We start from the raw sequence: 22,642 nt of genomic DNA, 5'->3' as shown, positions 1-22,642 counted from the left end.
CCTTTCCCAAAGCACCAGAGTGGTGAGGGAAAGCAAATCCCCCTCCTCAGCACTCATCTCCACGGTTTAGATCCCTGTGCAGGCTGTTCTTACACCTAAACCCATCCTCAACCTTAATTTCTTCCAGGAATGCTTTCTCCCATCTTGTTAAAGCTCTGTGAAAAACCCCTCCTAGTTTAGGATGCCATTAAGAAAATTTCACAGCAGAAAGCATCACTGGATCCACAGATCCAAGCAGAGTAACTCCATTCAACAGCAGAAATTCCCCCAATTCTGTTTGGTTTTTCCTATTATCTTGCCTGAGAAATTGTCCCCCCTTGGAATTGCAAATATTTGGTGGGAGTTTAGTCAAAATTTTCTGTCACTCTCCTTAGCTCACGGTGCTACCAGCTAAGTTTTGTTCAAACAGCTAAAGAGAAAGATAAAAACCTAATTATACTAAAATATTAGAAAAACATAAAAAGTGGAGCCACAAGCCAAGATAAAACAGGAACTTCAAAGATTCTGAAAATAATACTCATTGTCATTTTTTAATTTCTTATGTTGTACTTATTCTCATAATCAACACTACTTAACTTAAGCTCTTACTATTTATGCAAATCTTTAACTTTTACCTGGCTGACAGAGAAACCCAAGAACAAAACACAGATCCACCCAGCACACAATCAAATACCTACACAAACACTTTAACATCAATTTAATTTGCAGCTGAGTTAACAGCTGCATTCTAGTAACTGGTAATGCAAATATATGCCTTTTTTTAAAATAATCTTTCAAGTGATTTAATAATAACCGAGTTAGTATGTGAGAAGGTTCTGATTTAATTTGGGAGGCACTTTGGAGTTCTCCTTATTTGCAGAAATAGGTGTTAATGTAATATACAGTAAATACACATGAATACATACACACAAACAGATTTCCTAATGTATGTATAGAGCTGTCTAGAGCATTGATTTATAACTGATAGAAAGTGGTCAAAAATTCAAAAGTCATCAGTGCTGCTATATATTTTAGCAAAGCTTTCTTCATTATGATTACACATTCAGACAAGCAGAAATTTGTAGTATGACTCTTTCATTGATTTAGGGTTTTCTTTTATGGAAGGACTCCCTTCTGCAAAATGATTTTGTACTTTACAGTTGTTCTGGTTTTTGTATATGCAATTCCATTTTTCTTAACTATTACAGCATGAGATTGAGATTCCTTCTCTTGTTTTGCAACAATTGTTTAAAACATTAGCTATTAGAATAAAAAGAAAGAAAAAAGAAACAGAAACAAAAACAATTCTAGCAATTCTTATGCCAAACTGCAGCTAGAAACAAATTTGAATTCTGATCCTGCAAACTTTGTTACCTGTACTCAGTCTGAAACCACTTAGTAGTCCTTTCAGTTTCAGTGGGATTTTATGAAAACATAGATAAGCACTGCCAGGAATGGGACTTTAATCTGGTGCATCTTAATTCCTACAGAATGGACACGAAATGATCAGATTAAAAAAAAAAAAAAAAAAGAAAGAACAGAAAAAAGATGTCCCTCTCATTCCTAACATTTCCTTTTCCTTAACTTTCCATTTAATTGAGAGAATCTAAAGGCACTTCTGCAAATGACAATACTCTGCAGCTGTAGCTGCAATAACTCTGAGCAAGGTGAGAGGCAGCCAGCCCTGCCTCAGGCATCTCCAGCAGCTCCCTGGAGACAGCTGGGCTGCAGCCCTGCTGCTGCAGGAGCCTTCTTGGACAACTCTGACCTGACCAAGTGTGCAGCTGAGCCAGGGGTGTTACAAACCCAGCCAGGAAACACTTTTCCTTCTGAAACCCTTTCCAGGGTCTGGCCTCTAGCACAAGGCACTGGGATGTTTTCACGCTGCAAAGCCAACTTCAAAAAAAAAAACTCAATTTGGAAACATCTCCTTCTGCCATCCCCCAAAACTTTAACAAAACCTTACACCTGTGCAGGTGTGGTGGGTAAAATGGCCCCCTGGGGGAGGTTTGGTGGCTAAACAGAAGTTTAAACTCCTCCAGGTGTGCTCAGCTCCACCCTGTCAGCACAAGCAGCCAAGGGGGCCAGTGGGGGTGGCTCTGGAAATAAATGGGATTGTGCAGCAGCAGCAGGTCTGCACAATCCTTGTCTTTTGCAAACATTGTTGAACAACCGTTATTTAACAATAATAAATTCTGGCCAGAGAAGGAGATTCTAAGCCACCAAATTCCATCCATTTTAGTTGTTTACTGAACAAGTGATGAATGTTCCAACTGAGTTTGGGCTGGCAGGCAAGGGGACTAATTAATGTCTGGATAATAAACCAGGAGATTTCAGCTGTTCCATTTAGCTTTAAAAAAAGTGAAGGCTTTAATTTCAGAAAATAAATATTAACAGCATTAAAATACATCTGATTTAAGATAGATTTTTCATGTTTATGATTCTTAAAATATGACAGGTTCTATGTCTAGCATAGGGATAACATTCCATCACTAATAAAAAATGATATATGAGTTACAGGAAGATTGAAACATTTGTGAATAAACTTTTCAGTGTGTCTGACATGGCAAGAAAAGGAAAAAAAGATATGCAAATGACAGACATAACCCCTACAATGCAGCTGATATCACAGGTGAACACACTGGGCTACAGTTTAGCACCAGCTAATGCTGATGCAGCCCTGGCCATCCTAGCTTGCTTCATTTCTTAAATACTGAATAAATTGAAGTATGCATTTAAGGCAAAGTAATTTTGGAAAAAAAATATTAAACTTTTGAGTACAATAAGAACTCTTTCAATAAAATGAATGCTAAAATTGATTGTTTTCAAAGGGTTGGTGTACTAAGGCTTTAACTAAGGAGGAAAACATCTGCACTTCATCTGGAACAATCACATATTTTCTCAGCTAATTACTAAAGAGGATAGTTATTAGGTATCATTGTCATCTTTCATTTCAATAAAGGAAAAATAATACCTGTACTAACACAAACCTGCCTACAAATATCTTTAACTATGGACTCATAAAATAAATGAAATAATTACCCTTGAAGAATAAGGACAGCAAAAATCAACATTCCCATATAAGAGATGACAGTTTGGAGTAGTTAAAATTACCCCCTTTAAAAGATATGAGTCCAATGATTTTCATACTGCTTAGAAAACTGACTGACAGCTCAGAAGATGTTTTCACTAACATAAAATTTCAGACATTATTCTGTCACAGCAGTGCAGTTGTTTCCTTTTACTCATCTATTTTAAACAAAACAAAAAAATTCCCCAGGTGAATTAAACTGCTTACCTTTGAGCCTCGCTCATTAAAAATAATTTCAACATCTAAGATTTTACCAAATTGCTGCAAAGAAACAGAAAAAGTCACATGAAAATGAGATAACTTCAACTCTTCTATCATATACAACACAAAGGTTTGTTTCAGGAAACGCTGCAAAGCTTTACAAATGTTAAATTACATAAAACCAAACATTGTTAAATGCAAAAAAAAGAAGACAACACTAAAAGGAGTCAGATCAATATTATTTCTAAATTGTGTGCATCATTCTGCTTGTTGCAATCACTCCAGAGAGGAACTTGAAGCTCAGTGAAGCCCCTGCCAGAGAGGAAAGAGCATTAAACTGTGAGAACAGCAGTAAAATCCCAAATTTCAGCATTTTCCAGGAGAGGTGAAGGAGTTTGGTCACTTCTGCATTACAGGAATAAGATTAAATCAGGTGGGAGTTTTGTTGCTGGCTCCATGGACTGAGGATTTCTTTCCACCTTTGCTGAAACGGGTAACCATTATTCTCTAAGAAGTTTTGTCTTATTGGAGCATAATTTGGGGAACTGGAATGGATACTCACTTTGGGGAGATTTTTTCTCTGCTCAGAACTGTGTTTTTACTATAATATTAGAAGTGACTGTTGTTCCTATTGACCTTCAGCAGCACCCAATGCCCTAGACCTTGTTTGCACACAAAAAAGCTGAACCCAGCTGTTGTCCCAGAGGAAAAGCCCTGTTGGGTCTTTCTTAGGAAGGGAATAAATGTTAGAACACTTTCTGTTGGGACACATCTTGTGAGGTGACAATGTAAATCATCATAATTTCTGTTATTTCCCAAGTCATTAACAGGCAGCATGGATCAGTGCTGGCAGTGCTCAGTGACCCAATATCTTAAACAAAAAGGCAGAAATTAGAGAGAGGCAAAGGGAGAATAATCCAACAGGAGTCCCAGGAACTGCAGAAATGAGTGCTCCAGTCTTTTCAGATCTAATAAACAATTACAGGCCAGAAAGTGATCCTTCTCTAGCTTATTAAAGAGTTTCAACTTGACCATGAAAAGTCAACCATCTCTTGGTCTACTTTGGCTTATTTCATGTTCTTGCATTCCCCATTTAATCAATCTTTTAACTGTCACTTCAGCCTTGATTCAGACACAGACTTGATATTTAAACAATTCTCCTCTGTTAGGTTTGTGTCCATGTAAAAAGATCATCTGCTGTGTGCTTGACATGGACATGATGCAGACCTGCCATATTTCATATGAAATATTTCAACTCACACATCCAAGAAATCTCATTTTTCTATCAATTCAGAATCTCTAAGTTTTCTGTTACCAAGTCATTCTGGAAGTCAGCTGGAAACTCCAGCCATTCTCCAGTGTCAGTCTTTTGAGACCTAAGACTTAGAAACATTAAAAAGAAATGTGTTTATTCATTTATAAATTACTACAATACCTACCAAAAAAATCCTTTCATTTAATGTTTTTTCATATAAAACCTATTTTAAGTGGTTTGTTTAGTTTAAATAAATTAGCATATTTTTCTCTGGAGGGTTAATTATTATGCCTTCTGCTATTCTGCTGATGAGCTGGAAGCTGTGTTCAGGGGAGGCAACTTGTACCAAGTCAGATCGAGCAGAACAGTCACTCATTTCCCAGCACTACAACAGGATTCTATTTCCAGAGACTGTTTCCTTCAGAGGAATAAATACTGAGAAACACCATCCTCTGACTCACATACAAACACATTTTAGAACAACTTAAAAATCTAAGCATGAAAGAGGGAAAGAAGTGCAGAGCTCTTGGTGCTGCACTGGATACCCAGCTGTAATGCAGGAGAGAATTGGGTTTAGTGAGGCAGAATAAAGACAGTGACAGTAACAGAAATACTTCAGTCCTGACTTGGGTTCCAGTAGCTGATCAAGTACTATTTCTAGATTAGGTTTAGTGGCATTTCAGACTAAACCTGAGAGTTCTTGGATCAGGGAGTACAAAGCCAGTCTAAGCTCTGGTGTTTATAATCCTATTGCTGATGGCTGGCCAGAGCCTGTGTGACACCCAGGGGATGTGCCTGAAGGCAGCTGTGGCCTGGGGGAAAGCACAAACTGAGAGATTTACAGAAAAACAGTAACAAAAACCTTCCAAGGTTTCTGCAGACCTACAAAACCTGTGGAGATGGGTGAGCATTCCTGTGACTGAACTTGGTGCTGAAATTCAGGCTGTGCCTGCCTTGCTCAGGAGGTCAGGCACTGAGTGTTTAACATCACGCTCTCCACAATCAATGAAAGCAGCAGATGAACCTAGATGTGTACAGCAGCAATATGCAGGCATTTAAACCACCACAGACAGCTTTTTGTGAGTGTAGTACAAAGCACCCAAGTGCATCACATGCAGCAGAATCAGTGTCATCTCCCAGTTGTGACTGGCAAATCAGATGTTTGATTACACACAGATTAAAGGGGAATCTTTCCTGAAAACGGTTCAACAGCCTCAATCAGAGATACAGCCCTCACAGCTGCCTGAAATACAAAACACCTATTGCAAATGTAAAAACACCAAAAAACCCAGAAATAAATGATGAGCACTTACACCAAACATTTGTCTAAGATCTGGATCCCGGAATCTGAAGGGTATATTTGAGACGTGGAGCCGTTTGGGCTGTGATTTGTTTTCTGTGTTTTCAGAAGATTGTGTCTGTTGCTGGCCATCGGTCTGTGCTGCATCATCTGTCTGCTAAAAGGGTAAAGCAAAATAAAGCACACTGTAAGTATTGCTGGCATTGTTGATACAAGGGGGTGAGCTTAAATTCTCAAAAAAAAAAAAAAAAATCCCAAAAAAACCCCCAAACTGGAGAATGAGTAAATTATTATTTGTAGATTTGCTTAGCTAGTTTTAAATAATGAATGAATACATATCCCTATGAGATTGCAGAAACTCCTTTAACCCTTTCTGTGTTTGCCAAGGTAAGGAAGTGAGTCTGCAGTCCAAATGCTGCCTGCTGGCAGAGCAAGCCAGACCCTTTCAGATGAGATTAGTGCTCCATTCAGAGGCCACTGGGATTCTCCAAGCAGGCAGGTAACACATCTCATCCTCTTTGCCTTTTCATAAGCAGTGCTGATGGGCACTGGAGGGTCATTCTGCCCAGATAAATGGTGGCCATTATGGAAAAGGCCTTGAGTTGTGAGAGGGAACAGAAGTTTAATCAGTGCTGAAGGTTGCCTGACACACGTGTGAGACCCAGAAACAAAGTTGTCCAGATTTTCTTCCTCACCACAATGAGGTTATGTCATGGTGCTTCTTACAAGGACACAGTTCCCTGGGTTTAAAATTCTGGTTTAAAACAGAAGGACACTGCCATGTGTTATGATATAACAAACAAATCATAAATCTGCAGTGAGACGAGGAAAAAACATAAAATTCCCCTCATCCAAACAGTAAAATTAACCAGTGCTGGTCTATCAGCATGTTATAGAAATTACTCATCTCTGTTATTCAATGCTGTCCTACAGTCCCTAATTAATTACTGCTCGTCCAGCACAGCCATTAGCCAAGGCTCTGTATGGGGATTTAAAACAGCACAGGCACTGCTCTGCATGGGCAGAAGGGTTGGGAGGAAGAGAAGGGGAGAGAAAATGGTTGAATGAAAAACTGCAAGGATGATCTGACAGCCATCCCTCTCTTTGCTCTTTCCTCTTCCTTCTAACCCCCTGGTTTTTCTAATTATTTATCTTTCTCTTGTGTGCTGTTACATTCAGTTTGCATTTCTGGGTTTTTCCATTTAAAGAACAAAAAGGAGAAATTGCCCATTTCCTGCCAGTATGAAATTTCTTTTAGGAGACAACAGTTCAAGCAACATAAAAATGGTTAAATAAAATAAACCTTACCACGCAGTTTTAGTACCAACAAGCCTGTTAAAGAGGAAGCAAAAGAACTCAAACAGAACACATCATTTACATCAGCAATAACTACATAGAAATTGAATTCTAGCAAGTGAAATTCAACAATACCCTCCCTAAGCAATACAAATGTTCTCAAATTAAAAGCACTAACATCTGTACTGCCTATAGTTCTGTGCTAAGAACACTTTACAAATAAAGGTGCTCATTTCTGTAGCAGCATCTGTCCATCAGCAGCATCTCTGGTGTTTCACAGGCTACGGTCACACACACACACAAATACAAACTTTTGTGGGTACTGAAGAAAGATTTCCAAGTGATCCAAACAAATAATGGGATCAGACCAAGAGTAAACCTAAAGCTGAGTCAGTGCCACCCCATCTCTTCATGTGCTACTCCCTGAACTCACAGGCCCACAAAGTAAATTATTTATATTTATGAATATTTAGTGATTTAGATAGAAAATATGGTATACAGCTGTCAAGAGACAAAAATGTTCCATGCTAATCTATTGTTAGCTAAAATCAACTCAAAAAATTCAAACTTTAGATTTTGAGGTAGCTGTTTCACCCAGAGACACCACAGGGATTATTTTCTACCTTCAGGCATAAAAGAAGAGAAATAGGAAAGAAATTTGGTATGTGAGAGCAGGTGGGGGATGACAGACTGGAAACTCATGAAATACAACACTCCAGAAGAATTTGAGGTCAATTAGATTAATCTGAAGAGAGCTAAAGGATTCCAAAGGTGCTGTTCAGCTTCAGGAACAGAGGGTGCCCAAGGAAGAAATTATATAAGCAGTGTCCTGTGTAAATGCAAATGGAAAAGAGTAATCTCTGTTCATTTTATTCACAGACTTGAGGAGCAGAAGGGCTGAGCTGTGCACCACAAACATCCCAAAACACTGGGAGCAACTGCCCTACTTAGCAGCTGAACAGATTCTGGCCAACAAAACCCAGTGAGGTTTCAGAGGGTGGCGTTAAAATGGCGCTACAAATGATGGGTGAAGAGGATGAATCCAGACACTGGTATTTTCCAGGCCTTTGGTTGGTTTTACCACTTTCTAAAATCATTTTTATTCTCAGAAGCCTGAAGTCTGCACTCTCAGCACAGAATGTCTCAGGGTCTGGGCAGCGAGGGCTGAAAAGCAGAAATTTTAGCAAGTCCCTGTCATCACCAATTCATAACTGTCCTCGACCCTCGAGATCCCTGGGGCAGAATTAACAGAGCTGAAGCATTTAGAACACAGGAAAAGGCTTAGCAATGTAACAGGCTCTCCACAAAGCACACTGTCATCCAGAAACCCACAGCTGTGCCTGGAGATCCCGACAAGGATAACCAGGAATTGGAACTGGAATGTGACGATGATGCAGAAATGAACACCAAGGAGGTAAAACACACCAGGGACACAGGACAGGCTGGATTGTGAAAAACCCAAGCCAGGCAACTTTCAGAGCTCTGTGGACTCACAGAACCAGAATGGAATTTAGCTGACACATACATAATACACTTCAGGAGAATTCCTGCACTGCTGGAGCACCTGAGGCGTGGTGTTTGATAGTCCTTCAAAAATTCATTGATGGGAGGATGTGGCATTGTCCTTCCTCCATCCCTGCAGTCCTGGGTGCAGCCAGGCTGCTTTCTGGCCCCTATTCCACCACATATTTGCAATTATAAAATATTAAAGATCTTAATATATGATAGTCTTAGGACTTATAATCAAAGTTATAAAAGCAGAATGCAGAAAATCAAATTCTCACTCACAGCAAAACAAACTGAGGTGAGCTCCCTTTACTTCAGTGAGCTACTGAGGGCTTAACTGTTAAAATAAATTAGAATTGAAAGATTCTTACAGGTAAGCAAGCCCATATCAAGGAGGGCATTTCAGAAAAAGATTTCTTTTTTACATGTAAGATAATGTCAATATGAACATATGGCATCTTTTTAAACCAAATCCATCATCAGGAGAGTTAATATCTATTGTTTTCTAAAGAAATTCTCTACCTTTAGCGAAATACTTTTCTTTTTGTTTCCTTAACTCAGTTCTAGAAACAGAAAGCTTCTATTATTTAAAATACTTCACTCAAGTTCTTTACTTCACGCTGAAGTAAAATTGCTAAAGTGATTTTTCTGGTTTTCCTTCCTAGCTTTTTCCTGAGAATTTAAGAAACAAAAATTATACAAGTGAAGAAAACCACTAAACCAAATATTTGTTTGGATAAAATAAATTTGATGGGTTTTTTTTTTGGAAAAAATATTAGCCCCTCCCCCCCCTCACACAACTCTTCCTTTAAGGGCATTTTAAACCAGGTTTGAAGCAATTTTCACTCAAAAATACATTCTAAAACCTTCATGCAGCCTCTAACAGATCCCCATTTCCCAGCTGGCTCCTGCCTGGACACTGCAGTCTCATCTCCCACCCCAGCACTGGGGGCAAAGGCCCCACACCCAATAAAACAATGGTCAGTGAACCTGAAATCAGCCTTGTGCACATGGCCTGGGGAGAAAAGCCCCATTCCATTCTCCTTCCTGGCTAACAGCAATTTTCTGTCTCCCTTTCCATCCATCACTGCAGACAGCCAGCCCTGCAATGCTCCTCACACCGGAATTTTAAGTGCTCCACTTTCCCTCCATCCTTTTTCACTGACTAATCCCTTCCATTCCCTCCCAAACCAGGATGGTGTGCACCAAATCTCTCCCCCTCACACCCTCTTTCCAACACAAGGAGATGCAGAAGAGCTCTTTGCACACCCCTACAGGGATGCTGCTCCAACCTCAGCTTTTAAAGGCTGAATGGAACACAGACCTTAGGGATGCCTGAAATGGATCTAAACCTTTTATCTCTTTCTGGACAAAGTGAATATAAGTACTACTGGAACATGAGAAAGCTTTACCAAGTCCTGATCATTCTGCTATCATCTGCAAACAAACACAAATCTGTTGCATATATTTTAAACCCATACCAAGTCTAGAGGAAGAGCAGACTAATTCTAGCAGGAATAACCTCTAAAATACTTACAGGGAGAAAAGCAACAGGGGAAAAAAAAAAAAGGAACAGATTAGTTTTCAAATATGATCAGTGGTAAATTAGGTGCTGACTATCTCATGTGTACATGCCAGCATAAGGTAAAGCTCTTGAGAATTTTAAATTTAGCAAAAAAGAAAGCACCCACTGAATTTTTTAATGAATGCTCAAAACAGCACCTGTTTTTTCCTGCTGCACCAATCAAGTTATTTCTCAGAGAAAAAGAGCTTGTGAATGTCCTCTAGGCATTATTTGATTAAGTTGACAATATTGTGTGAGCAATGGTTGGGTACCCACTGTGCTGTACTTTTGACCAAATTGATTTGTGTAATGAACACTTGCTCTGTCTCTTCTCCAGCCTGAGCAGGGCTCTTGATTTAACCGGTGGTGCTGGAAGCCAAGTGAATTTACAGCCCCCACAGTCATTCTCTCTCAATCTGGAGAGAATAGCAGCAGCAGTACATGAGCAAGCATAATTCAATACATTGTGCTATAAGCACAGAAAATAATATCAGAGCTCTGCAATATACCTGTTTGATTTGATTTGTAAACCCGATAAAAAAAGCAATCGAGAAAAGTTCAGCAGAAAATATATATATACGTCCTGAGCAAAAATATAACCATGCCCAATGTGTACAAACTGAAAAAATCATGCATAGTAAATCACCTTCATACTTCCCTCAGATAATATTGCACATTTTCCATTTTAAAAGGATCTAGATTCTGGAAAGTTACCTTTCCATTAAAGAGTGAGCAAAGAGAATAATTTAAAAGCGAGTTTGGGACTTTCTGAAAATGCTGTTTCCCAGATACACCACTAACAGAGAGCTGACAAAGTGATGGGCTTGTAGCTTTCCTGTTTTCTTAAGTAGATCAACTGATTAATTAATCATACTTGTTTTGGTAAATTTATATTCTGAAAAGTCCCAGCTCTGCAACGTGCTTCCCAGAAGCATAACAACACAGGAAAATGGAGATCCGTCTGTTTGGGCTTAAATGTTCACACAAAGATGCACACAGGAAAAAAATGCTATTTTTGTGCTATTTCACAATGGTGATAAACATTACCAGAAGTATCAGTGACTTTTCTTCTGCTATCCTTTTCTCATGAATAAGATCAATATTTAGGTCTCATTGCTTTCGGGATATTAAAAGTTGAGATTAATTCTTCAAATTAGCTCTAGAGATAAAAATATTTCCAGTAGCTCATACTGCAAAGCATGCAGCTCATGCCACATCCATTTAACCCCTTAGGAATCCTTTCCTGAAGAGAATGTGCACTGCTCCTCCTTCTGATCTAATGCAAAAAGCACAGAGTTGTGGGACTTGCTGCTATGCAGAAAGTAATAAAGAAATGTAATAACGTCATCATGCCTGCATTTGATAATTTGGAGCTAGATGATCCTTAAGGTCACTTCCACACTGGTCCTTCCACGATTATGTTGCTGAATTTCTGGTGTGGCTGTGTCTCACACTCCAGAGATGCTTGGTTTCAGAGACACCGAGAGTGAAACCCTGCAGGGCAAGCCCTGACCCCCATCCTGTTTTTAATGGTAAAATTCCCTTTAATTTCAGCTGGGTCACAGCTTCACCCTGATGTTATACCCACTTGACAAAGTAATTTCAGCATTACCACTAACTTCACTCTGTATTTCCCAGATTACAAAAGGTATAACGAAATCACAAAAGGTATGATGGTTTCATATTCTTTACAAAAACAATTTACTACCCAAAGCACAAATGCAAACTGACCAAAGCAGTCACTGGGACAGGCCTGAAAGAAGCAGGCAGAGGAGCCAAGTCCTGTCCTGAAGGCTGTGCCGTCCCCTCTCCCAAGTGCTGAGCTCCCACCCTGCCCCTGGCCAGTCCATTAATGCCCCAGAGCCATTCCCCCTCCCATTTCCCTGGTGGCAGGAGTGTGTTTGATGTCCAGCTGTGCCTGTTGCTCTCATTAAACAGCCCATCTGCGGGAGGTGAGGTGAGATGTGAGGCACAGTTTGGGCTGAGAGAGGCACAGGCAGGGTGTCAGGGCACCTCTGGGGAGGGAGAACACCCAGCCACCTCCCTTGTGCAGCACTGCCTCTCCCAGGTCCTTGGGCAGTCAGAGGAACACAGTTCACTGCCAGGAAGACAGTGTAAGGGGGATGACTCTGACTGGGGCATTTGTTTTAGATACACTGCCACACACAGGCACACCCCGCCAGAATCCCTTAATCCAATTTACTGACAAATGAAAAAGAACCTGAATAATTTTGTGCTTTGCTTCAGCAGTTTCTGACGTTCCACTATTGAACATGCTCTGGGCTTTCAGCAGACGGGGTATTGTTCAGGGCTGAGGACTTACAAGCAGTAGTGATTATTTCTCTCATTTCTAGATGGATGCATTCTGGATGCTGATACCACGGGCTACAAGAAAGCACTGCTATTATTGTGATAGCTTTGCATGGAGAGCTAGCAGCCTAAATAAGAGATCATTAATTCTGGGGACAGATCCAAGCAATAAGATAGGTTTCTTAAGCCTCTGGTACTGCAGGACAACCAAAGGGTAATTAATAACTTGGCCACATTAATTATTTCCCCAATTAATCTTCCTTAACAATATGGAATATAGCCCTTCTATAGTGCTTTACATTGCCTTTGCTGGTTCATCATTTTTCTTCTAAAATATTCAGCAGGGTCTCAGGGCATAGCAGATCAATCATGTCTGAGGAGAATCACCAAAAGCCATACATTTTCTGACCTCTCAAAACGTAGGCCAAATTTGCTGGCATAAAGAGCAGATATTACTTTTAAAAGAATATTTTTAAAATGCTTTAACAGAGTTGTGTGTAACCAAGCAGTTGGCAAGTTCAGTTAAGGACATCCAGCTGATGCCAGCATGTCAGTAACATGAAATGGGAGAAGGAATGATAAAAGGTTGCCTCAATGAATTATTTATTGCTTGCATCAATTCAATAAATATTTCTGACCACCTACTGATCTCATCCACAACATCACAGGAGCAATTAACAAAACCTTTCTTAATTAGCTGCATCCTGGCTCCATTAGCCAAGAAGGAAATGCATACACACCACGCACATCCTTACAAGTTCATGCTACATATAATAAAACTCAATTACTATGATATTTTCACAAGATAATACTAAAATAAATTCCTTGGATTTATCCTTAAAAAAACCCCAGCAGTCAGATTAAGAAATATTATATTGTCAAAGGACAAAAGCATTAATTTAATCCAAATAAAAAATCTTAAGTAGTGATACAGAGACACAAAGAAATAGTCAATTGATTTTGTTATTCCTCTTTCATCTGTTAGTCAGAAGTCTGTTTTCTTTCTGATCTAAGACTTGCAGGAAGAAAGTTTTTAAAAATAACCTTGTTTCAGTGCTTGAAAGCCTAATGTAAAATCCAGACAGGCAACCAATGCAAACATATTAAAAATCCCCATGACAGTAAATATAGAAATCTTGATTAGAGGGGTTTTTATCACTTGAGTGGGAGCTGCAGCTCCACACTGCACAAGCTGGCTTACAAAGTATTACCAGAAGAAGAAGCCACCAGGATCCTCAGCACTAAATAGTGCCCTGCTCATGAGATTTCCCCCACAAATTGCTCAGCACATTTACTCTGCAGATTCACCTCTCCTTTCTCTCCCTCTGGAGCTCCTTTCCCCCTGTGGGTCTGAAAGGACCCACAACACTCATGGGGTGGTGTCAGGAACACCTAAAGCCTCAACAACACACCTGCCCTTCCTGGCACCTCAGGGCTCAGGCTCCTTCCACCCACCACTCCAGATAAACGGGATTATATGAAATAAGATGTATAAAATTACATAAAATAAGGTTTGGAGAGCGCCTGAAAGGATCAATAGGGAATAGCTGTGGTACATTCTAAATATGCAGAAATAGAGACTTGCCATCTAAATAATAAAGTTTAAGGGAAGAGGGGTAAAATAGATGAAGAAATGTTGGAAGGTTTTGTAAAGCTTACAGGTAAATATGCCCAATGGTTATGATAGGCCTTAAGACACTTTAAGTCACAATTTGATAGGCAATAAATCAGGACACAGTGTCCTTGAGGATAAGAATTTCTGACAGATGCAAAACTTGGCATGCTTGGTTTCTGGAAATCCACAGATTCTCCCCAAGTTCTCCTGTCCAACTCATTTATTACCTGGATTTATGAAGAAATTATTCAGAAAAGAACATAAATCAATACACAGTAAGGCAACTGGACTTTTACCTGTGGCCATTGATTCATGCACAAGCACTGCTGCTCTAATATAGAATGAGATTCTTTTTTAAAAACATTCTAATTAGCTGAAAAATTCTTCCAAGTGTTACCCTCATAAGTCAACATTATAAATGCTGCAGTGCTGCAATAAAGCTTATTAAACCTTTGTTCTAGCAGCAAGATCTAGCTGGAAAAAATAACTTCCAACATCTGCAACTAACTTGTACAATGCTGTGACATTTAACAATATTTGTCCAAATTTTAAAAAAAGCACTAATTAAATAGTGTGCTACACAGCTTCAGAGGATATTACTTCCTTTAAAAAAAAAAAGAAATAGAAAGAAAAAGAAAAGGGAAAGTGTCTTTAGCTGGAATATTTGCAGGTTTGGCTATGAGTTGTTTACCCTCAGCTTGAACCAATGCACACTGGTTTCTGGAATTCCCCTCTGAACTGGATTGATGTCATGCATGTAAAGTCCCTTTTTGTGAGAGCTGTGTTGACACAACCAACTGCTGAGTGAACTTGTGAGAGCAGAGCTTCATGCTGAGAGGGAAGGGCTGATTGCTCCAGCTCCAGCTCGGGAAAAGACAGGAAATGTGACAATGTGATAAAAGGTTTTTCTCTGTTTGACCCCTCACCTAGTGCTGGGTCCCTGCTGTGACATTCCATTTGCTCACTTGCATATCTTTGCCCACGGAGGCAGCTGTTGAACCCTCTGAAATTCAGAGGGATTTGAGGGTTCTCCATGCCACAAAAAGATATTTTCTAAATCACACTGCTCTTTTTATACTGAGGCACTCACCAATTTAACAAGCAGCAGCTCAGTTCCTTGCAGGATAATAATTTCTCAAACTTAGATTACCCATTCCATGAAAAAACAGCTGAATTTATTTTTCTCACTGGGTGTGTTTGGTGGTCTCATACCTCAGCAGGCTGCACCCAAATGCAAGCAGCATTTCCAAAGAGCTGAGACATTTTGAGTGGAAAAGCAGGTCTGTACCTGCTCTTCTCCAAAGTCCCTGCAGTTTCCCAGGGGCACAAGCAGACACAGAGAAGTCCACATCAAGGAACATTATGCTTTAGGTAAATCATTCTTTTTCATCCTTCTCTTCAAGCTCACCCAACCCCTTTCCTTCATTAATGTGAAAGACAACTTAAAGTTTTAGGAAACATCCATTTGTCCTTCCCTTTTCCCACTTCAAAGAAGAAAAAAAAAATCTAAGGAATAGTGGATGTTTCAAAGAATTTCTAAAGGGTTTAAACCATCATTTCAAATCCAGCTGTGAATGCTGATGTTGTGATGAATTCTGCTTGATCATATGAATGCACAATGCAGCTCCCACTGCAGAATTGCTTTGAATATACTGATACTCAAGTTTAAGGAAACATCTTTTGAAGAACTGCAAACAGGACTTGGATTCCTCTGAAATCAAGTTTCCTTTCCTGGAAAAAGTTCTCAAGAAAGAGGGCAGAGGAGACATTCTCTAACAGCAAACCTGGAATCAGGAGGATTGGCACTGAGAGTTTAAATCCAATTCCCATCCTTCCCTCTTGCTCAGGGCAAACCTGCCAACAGACCTCTTCCCTCACTCATCCTCAAACACAGCAAGCAGACATTTCCCAGCCAAGATATTTCTATTTTCATCTCACATCTGTACAGAGAAGCCATAACAGTCTCAGGCAGTTTTTCTGTCTGCAGTTCCCTCCAGCAATCAGCACAGGATGGCACAGCCACACTCCCTCAGCCACTGGGGCACAGATTGATCTCCCCTGAGCTCTCAGCAGAGGGACTTGGCCAGCTGGTGCTGTTGATGGATGAAAGCAGGCAGGGTGGGCTGACTGACACCCAGAGGGCTGTGCTGCCATGCAGAGGGACCCTGCAGGCTGGAGGAACACCATGAAGTTCAGCAAAGTCCTGCACTCGGAGAGGAACAGCCCCACGGGCAGGGGAGTGGCTGGCACAGGAGCAGAGCTGCAGGAAATGAGTCCAAATGGAATGGGAGTCACTAACACGGCAGGGATTGGAGAGAATGAGAGCCAGGAGTGCTCAGCCTGTCAAAGAGAAGGCATAAGGGCCTGATGGGAGGGAGGAGAGATGAAGGAGCTGCACTCCAGCCAGTGGTGCCCAGTGAGGGAACAAAAGGCAATGAGCAAAAGCTGCAGTACAGCACATTCTGTGCAGGGGCTGGGGAAAACTCTTCCTGTGAGTGCTCTAACATCAGAACAGATTGCCAGAGACCTCGTGGAGCTCCTTCCCTGGAGGAGTTCAACACCCCTCTGGACACAGCCCTGAACAACCTGCTCCAGCTGATCCCACTGGATTTGTCAGCAGATGGAGGCCAGGTCCAGTGACAGTGACCAACCTTGGGCACCCCTGGGGAGCAGGAGCAGGGACAGCAATCAGGGGGTGGGACACCTTCAGGGGGTCAGGGACACATTCAGAGGGTCAGGGACACCTTCAGGGGGTGGGACCCGCTCAGGGGGTCAGGGACATGCTCAGGGGGTCAGGGACCCGCTCAGGGGGTCAGGGACACCTTCAGGGGGTCAGGGACCCCTTCAGGGGGTCGGGGACACCTTCAGAGGGTCAGGGACACCTTTGGGGGGTCAGGGACACATTCAGGGGGTCAGGGACACCTTCAGGGGGTCAGGGACCCGCTCAGGGACAGGGATGGGGAGCCCAGTGGAGGTGGGCAGGGCAGGAAGGACCAGCAGACCTGGCAAGGACCACTCACAAAGGCTGATGCCAGAATATAATGAAAAAACAACATGCAAAGGAAGAACATGGAAAAGGAAGGGGGAAAATGTTCACTTGGATGGGCAAAAATTTCCACTTTCTGTGGTACACAAAGCACTCCCACACACAGATCTTTGTTTTCTGTGACCTGGCTGCAAAGAGAAATTAAATTTCTCTGTGTGTCTGTTCTCTCAGACACAGAGAAATTAAAACCTCCACACCTTAGCATGGCATTGCAGCAGAATAAACACTACATAAAGCAAATTATCACCCAATAAAGCAATGTTATTATATCAGCAAATGGCAACTGGAGGTCACCTCTTCCCATCACTGCTCTCCATCGAGTGAGGGCCACATCCCAAATAAACAAGGCACTCTTCAGGGAGGAAGGATTGATGTCACAGGTACCTCCAGCACCACCACTCTCCTCACTGTGCACTGATTTACATTTAAAGCTCACATGCATAGCTAAGATTCCTACATTCCTCTTGTAAATTCTCTTGATATGCAAATTGAGTATTCTGTACAATAGTATTACCATGGAAGTAAAGAAATACATTTATTTTTTGGGCATCATTTGTTAGTTCCTATGATTTTTATTCCTTCCTGCATTCCAGTATCCTTCACACCTGCACAAGACAACTGAAGTCTCTCTCTGCACAGGCTTTAGTAACTGAAAGTTGTAAGGATCACCTGATTCCTTGAACTGTAACTGAAGAGTGATCTATTATTTCCAGCCAATTGAAATGAAAAAGCAACATAAAGGCAAACTGAAAAGGGAGTTTTTCCAGACTCAGCTTATCAGCCACCAACCCCTGTGAGAACAATGCCAGTGTCTGACACCCCCAAGCCAGTCTTTCATCAAACTCCATGAATAATTTACTTTTTTATTGTATTCCAAACTTATGCTGCAAAACGAAGCCCCACCAATCCCAGTCAACCATCTCTGCAGGTTAGGGGACTTTAACTGGAAAGGGGGAAAAAAGGAAGAAAATATGTTTCAGTTATTTTTATGAAACTGCTTCTAAACCTAACTTTGTCTCCCTAACTTGCACAAGAGGTCAGCCAAACAGATTTTCACTTTCTTTAGTGATTTTGGGATGTGCAGTTATGTTTAGCCTCAGTGCTGCTTCAGAAAATATTTGATAATCTAACATATACTCAAAAGAAACCATTCCATGGTTCTTTTTTGCTCTTTTCTAGGTGTGGAACTTTCATTCTACTTTCTACCCTGACTTTCTTTACTGTTATTTAAGGAAAAAAAAGTTTGGTCAATCAGTTTGACCACCAAGCCTACACTTCATAACCTGGGCTCTGAGAATGTGAGGAAATCACAGGTTTTTGGTTTTGTTTTTTTTAAATCCATAAACCCAGACTTTATTCTGGCTGAGCTAACAATCTCTGTGTGAGCAGGACTCAGGCACTAATATGAGAGGAAGTTACTGCAATAATTAACAGCTATTTGAAGTAAAACTCATTTAGAAATATAATGAGCTGAGAACACTTAAACAGACTTCGTTCAGGGGAAGATAAAAGAGCAGCTTACAGAAATATGGCCTGAATTGTATTTCCATTTCCATCATCTACTTGTGTAACACCTTCCCCTTCCTCTGCTGCTAAAGGAAATAATGTAAAAATGCTCTTTGCTGCACCTCTGGAAGTGGATTTAAAACTAAAATTGTAAATTATAGCCTTTACTGTCCACTCCCATCTGAGTAAAGAACTCACCTGCTGACCCCTCAATAGCTAAAGAAAAACTACCACAAGCAGCTTTAATAATTATTTACAGAATGAAAGAAAAGCAGTGCAAGGAGTGAGACTCAGATTGGTCAGAGCAATTTGAAATTCCTTTGGTTATTTGCAGAACCATCCAATAGGTTTTAATAGCTGCAGTGATGAGATGATCTAAATTCATGAAGAATATATATTTATTAACACATACACTCAGCACTTTCACTCTCCCCTGATTAGAATGTCAGGTGAACATTTCAGCTGAGGGAAAATGAATTGTGAGCTAAGGATGGGCAGCTCTGTCTCCCCTGACTCACCCAAGTGAAGAGCCTCTAATAGACACTGGGGGGATGCATTAAATTAGGAACCACACCACTGAGCTCCCTCAAGTTCCCTTTAAATAAAAAGCAAGAAGAAAAGGTTAATTAAGTTCTACCACGCAATTCTATTAACAATATCCACAATTACTGTAGCATGGGGAGGACATTCAATTCAAAAAAGGAAGAAAGAAAGAAAGGGGGAAGAGGCCCTGGTCCATCAGAATGACTGAGCACGGGGGCTGCTGGCAGGCACTGCAAGCTCTGAGGCTGCTACAGCAAAAAAAATCCTAACAAATAAAATAAACAAACAAATTCCTGCCCAAAAGTATGACACAGAAAGGCTCATAATCTAATATGCAACTATAAATTGGTAATATATAATATTACCTATATATATACACACACACACATATAGGCAATATATATAAATATATATAATATTTATATATTTATATAAATATAATTTATATAAATATTTATATATTTATTATTTATATAATCTATAATATATAGCATATAATAGATAATATGTAATATAAGTATATAATATATGATAATATTTTTTTTCCTGTATTTTGTACTACAAAGCAGCATTTGACAAGGCAAATCATCTATCTGCTATACTGGCCTACCAGGGCTCTGTCATTTGGATTTCTAGCTTGAGCAATTGCTCCAAAATAAAGCAAACCTTCTCAGCATTTGGGAAGAAATATCTTCTGTTCAGAGGAATTTTGAGGGCTTTTACAAGATGCTTCACTGTGTGGTCTCTCACAGGTTTTTTTGTGCTAATTCTGTCAGCACAGCAAGTGCTCGCAGTGTTCCTTGCAAATTTAAATAAGGTCTTCAACTAAAAATAATCTAAAAATAATCATCTACAGAGATTGCTGAAGATATATCTGCACAATTTAAAAACTATCAATTTAAAGTGTATCTTAATAAGAAGAGAATGTGTAGATTTCCAGCACCTCAAAATAATGATAAAAATGTGTCTAATTCAAATTTTTCCACTTCAGCATTTTTCTTGTCTAGTCCCCCAAAACTACTGAATATCTTCCAAATGCAGATGTACTAAAATAAAACACTTCTCTGGTAACCAGAGAGTAAAAAAAGATGAAAGCAGGTATCAACAGCCTGCAATTTTTGGATATTTGATTCCAGATTTTATGAAGTGTTTTGATTTAGCCTGGCCAAAACATGGCACTTCATTGAAAAGAGTGGAACAGACTCCAAAGATTAATGACAGTAAAATTATCCTAATCTGTCATAAGCTCTGATAGAACAGTAAGGGGAAGCAATTTGCTTGGGTAAAAAGCAACGAGCACCAAAGCATGAAAACTAACACTCCACAGAGGTAGATATTAAATGAGAAATATTAGCTGCATCAGCACATTGGAGACAATTATAAACTGCAGAGGATTCTTGAGACTGAGAAATACTATATTTACTATGATAAAGTCAATTTTACCACTCAGTAAAAGCTCAGTTAGCGATTTTAGCAGTGAATTTCTTTCCTCTCAAAGGTAACTTGGGCTACTGCTTTCCAAAATTTATATCACTTTTGTTTCCTATATTGCTTACTTTATCTCATGGAAACTTATTAACACAGGGAAGAGAGAAAAAAATCACTGAGTGATACTTTATTTTATTACTTTCTTTGAGCACCCAGACAACACCTGACATGCTTTTGAGAAATTATATTAGTCAAAAATGGGTTTTTATCAGTTTCAGTCAGTGAGCATTTATGAACAGATGAGAGCCTCTTTTCTTTCTTTTTTTTTTTTTTTTTTTCCAAAGAGAAATAAATATGAGAAGATAAGTAAAAGTACACAGGGAAGATACTTTGGCTTTACATTCCTGTATCACAGAATAAATCCAAGCTGAGGGTTTTTATAACCACCAGCATTCATACTGAAAGGTGCTAATGCATCATGATGATCTAGCAGGTTGCTGGCTGTGTTTTACAGCCTTTCACACTACATTAACCTTTTGTACCTCAAGTATTTATGACCTCATAAGTAAGTATTTATCAAACTGAAAGCTCATATACAGCACTGTATTTTAGCTCTCAGTTTTTAGGAACATTTATAATTTCTCTTTGCCTGCATTTAGAATCACTTTGGTTTACAGTCCGTGTTTTTAGCAAAGTAAAATTGGTTTTCTCACTATCCATGGAAATGACACAAAACTATAAAATGCCTTAAGTAGGGTCTCATGCCAATGTAAAATAAAACCCAAAGCAACTTTGCATGCATATTTTATTCTAAAATACAATAATAAATTGTTAGAAAAAGCAAATACAGCTGGTTTGCTTCCTGCAATACTCAACAGATTATCACAGGCAAACAACGAGAAGCACTCTTGGTACAAGAATTGTCACCATTACTTAAGTAATAGGTGCCTCACCTACTTAAGCTCTGAATTTAACCAAAAAAAACCCCAAAAACCAAACAACCACAAAATCTTGCAATTCAGCCATATGCCTAGCCCCATTTGAGAAAAACCCCACAGCTGCCTAATGCACTGAACAAATATTGCAAAAATACAGTATAACATACAAAGATGCTTCCCAGCAATTGACTATGAAATCTGAGGTGTTGGAACCTAGAGTGAGCAAGGCCAAATTGTAACTTCAGACACATTCTTATAAAATTGGGGCTAACAAACATTATGAATTTTTATATCTCTGAGAGAAAGGAGGCTTGTCCAAAGCTGTCTTGTTTTTTTTCTCTCTCAGGTGTGTGTGACAGGGTAAGGCAGTGCCCTCCTACCCACAGGCACCTGAGCCATGGCAAAACAAAAAGGAAAAAAAGACATCAAAGGAAACCCACGAGGGAAAATGCCATGGAAAGGGAAGAAGGGTCTCAGCTGCTCAGTTAAAATCTTCTGCACTGATGCAGGGATGGCTGAAAGAACAAGAAGCCAGTCTCAGCCATGAGGGGTTCCTGCACTAGACACAGATCACTACTGACCCTGCCTGCTGCAGGTATTGTGGGGAAAAAAGAGAAAAAAAACCCAATATAAATAACTTTGCTACAGATGGAATGGATTAGGGAGGTGCTGAAGGGCTCTTTTCCAACCAGAGGCTGCCAGCCTTGCTCCTTGTCCCTGCTGGGATCTCCTGCCACCCTTCCTGCAGCTTTCTCAGGCTGAGCAGTGCAGGCTCTGAGCTCAGCACCCCACCAAGCCCAGGGCAGCTTCCAGTGCCCCTGTGTCCCAACAATCCCTGTGCCTGTAAAGCTGCACACCCCCCGAACACCCCCCCAGCTGCCACATGCACAGCACAGGGAGATGGAGCCCCTGGCCAAGGTCCTGGCAGCAGTCATGCTGCCTGCATCCTTCCATGCCCCATCTCTGACTCCTCCAGCCCTTCCTCCCTGGCAGGGACATCCAAACTGGGCCAAAGCAGCAGAGCAGATGCATCTTGGCACTGTGTGTGGCATCAGCTCGTCACA

General features: G+C 40.3%; 1 protein-coding gene across 3 annotated transcripts in view; it reads right to left on the bottom strand.

Moving 5' to 3' along the window:
- Window positions 1–22,642, bottom strand: part of RBFOX1 (RNA binding fox-1 homolog 1) — a 519,079-nt gene that overhangs the window by 84,561 nt on the left and 411,876 nt on the right. For all 3 annotated transcript variants that reach the window (XM_050980176.1, XM_050980177.1, XM_018916052.3), the window contains 2 exons: window positions 5,840–5,983; window positions 3,278–3,331 (listed from right to left, as the gene is read on the bottom strand). In XM_050980176.1, coding sequence (XP_050836133.1) covers window positions 3,278–3,331; window positions 5,840–5,983 — 198 coding nt within the window. The remainder of the gene's footprint in view (window positions 1–3,277; window positions 3,332–5,839; window positions 5,984–22,642) is intronic.

The sequence above is a fragment of the Serinus canaria genome, chromosome 14 (assembly GCF_022539315.1).
Source record: "Serinus canaria isolate serCan28SL12 chromosome 14, serCan2020, whole genome shotgun sequence".
Classification (NCBI taxonomy): domain Eukaryota; kingdom Metazoa; phylum Chordata; class Aves; order Passeriformes; family Fringillidae; genus Serinus; species Serinus canaria.
Note: the sequence above shows the minus strand (reverse complement) of the source record. Positions and strands in the feature narration are given on the sequence as shown.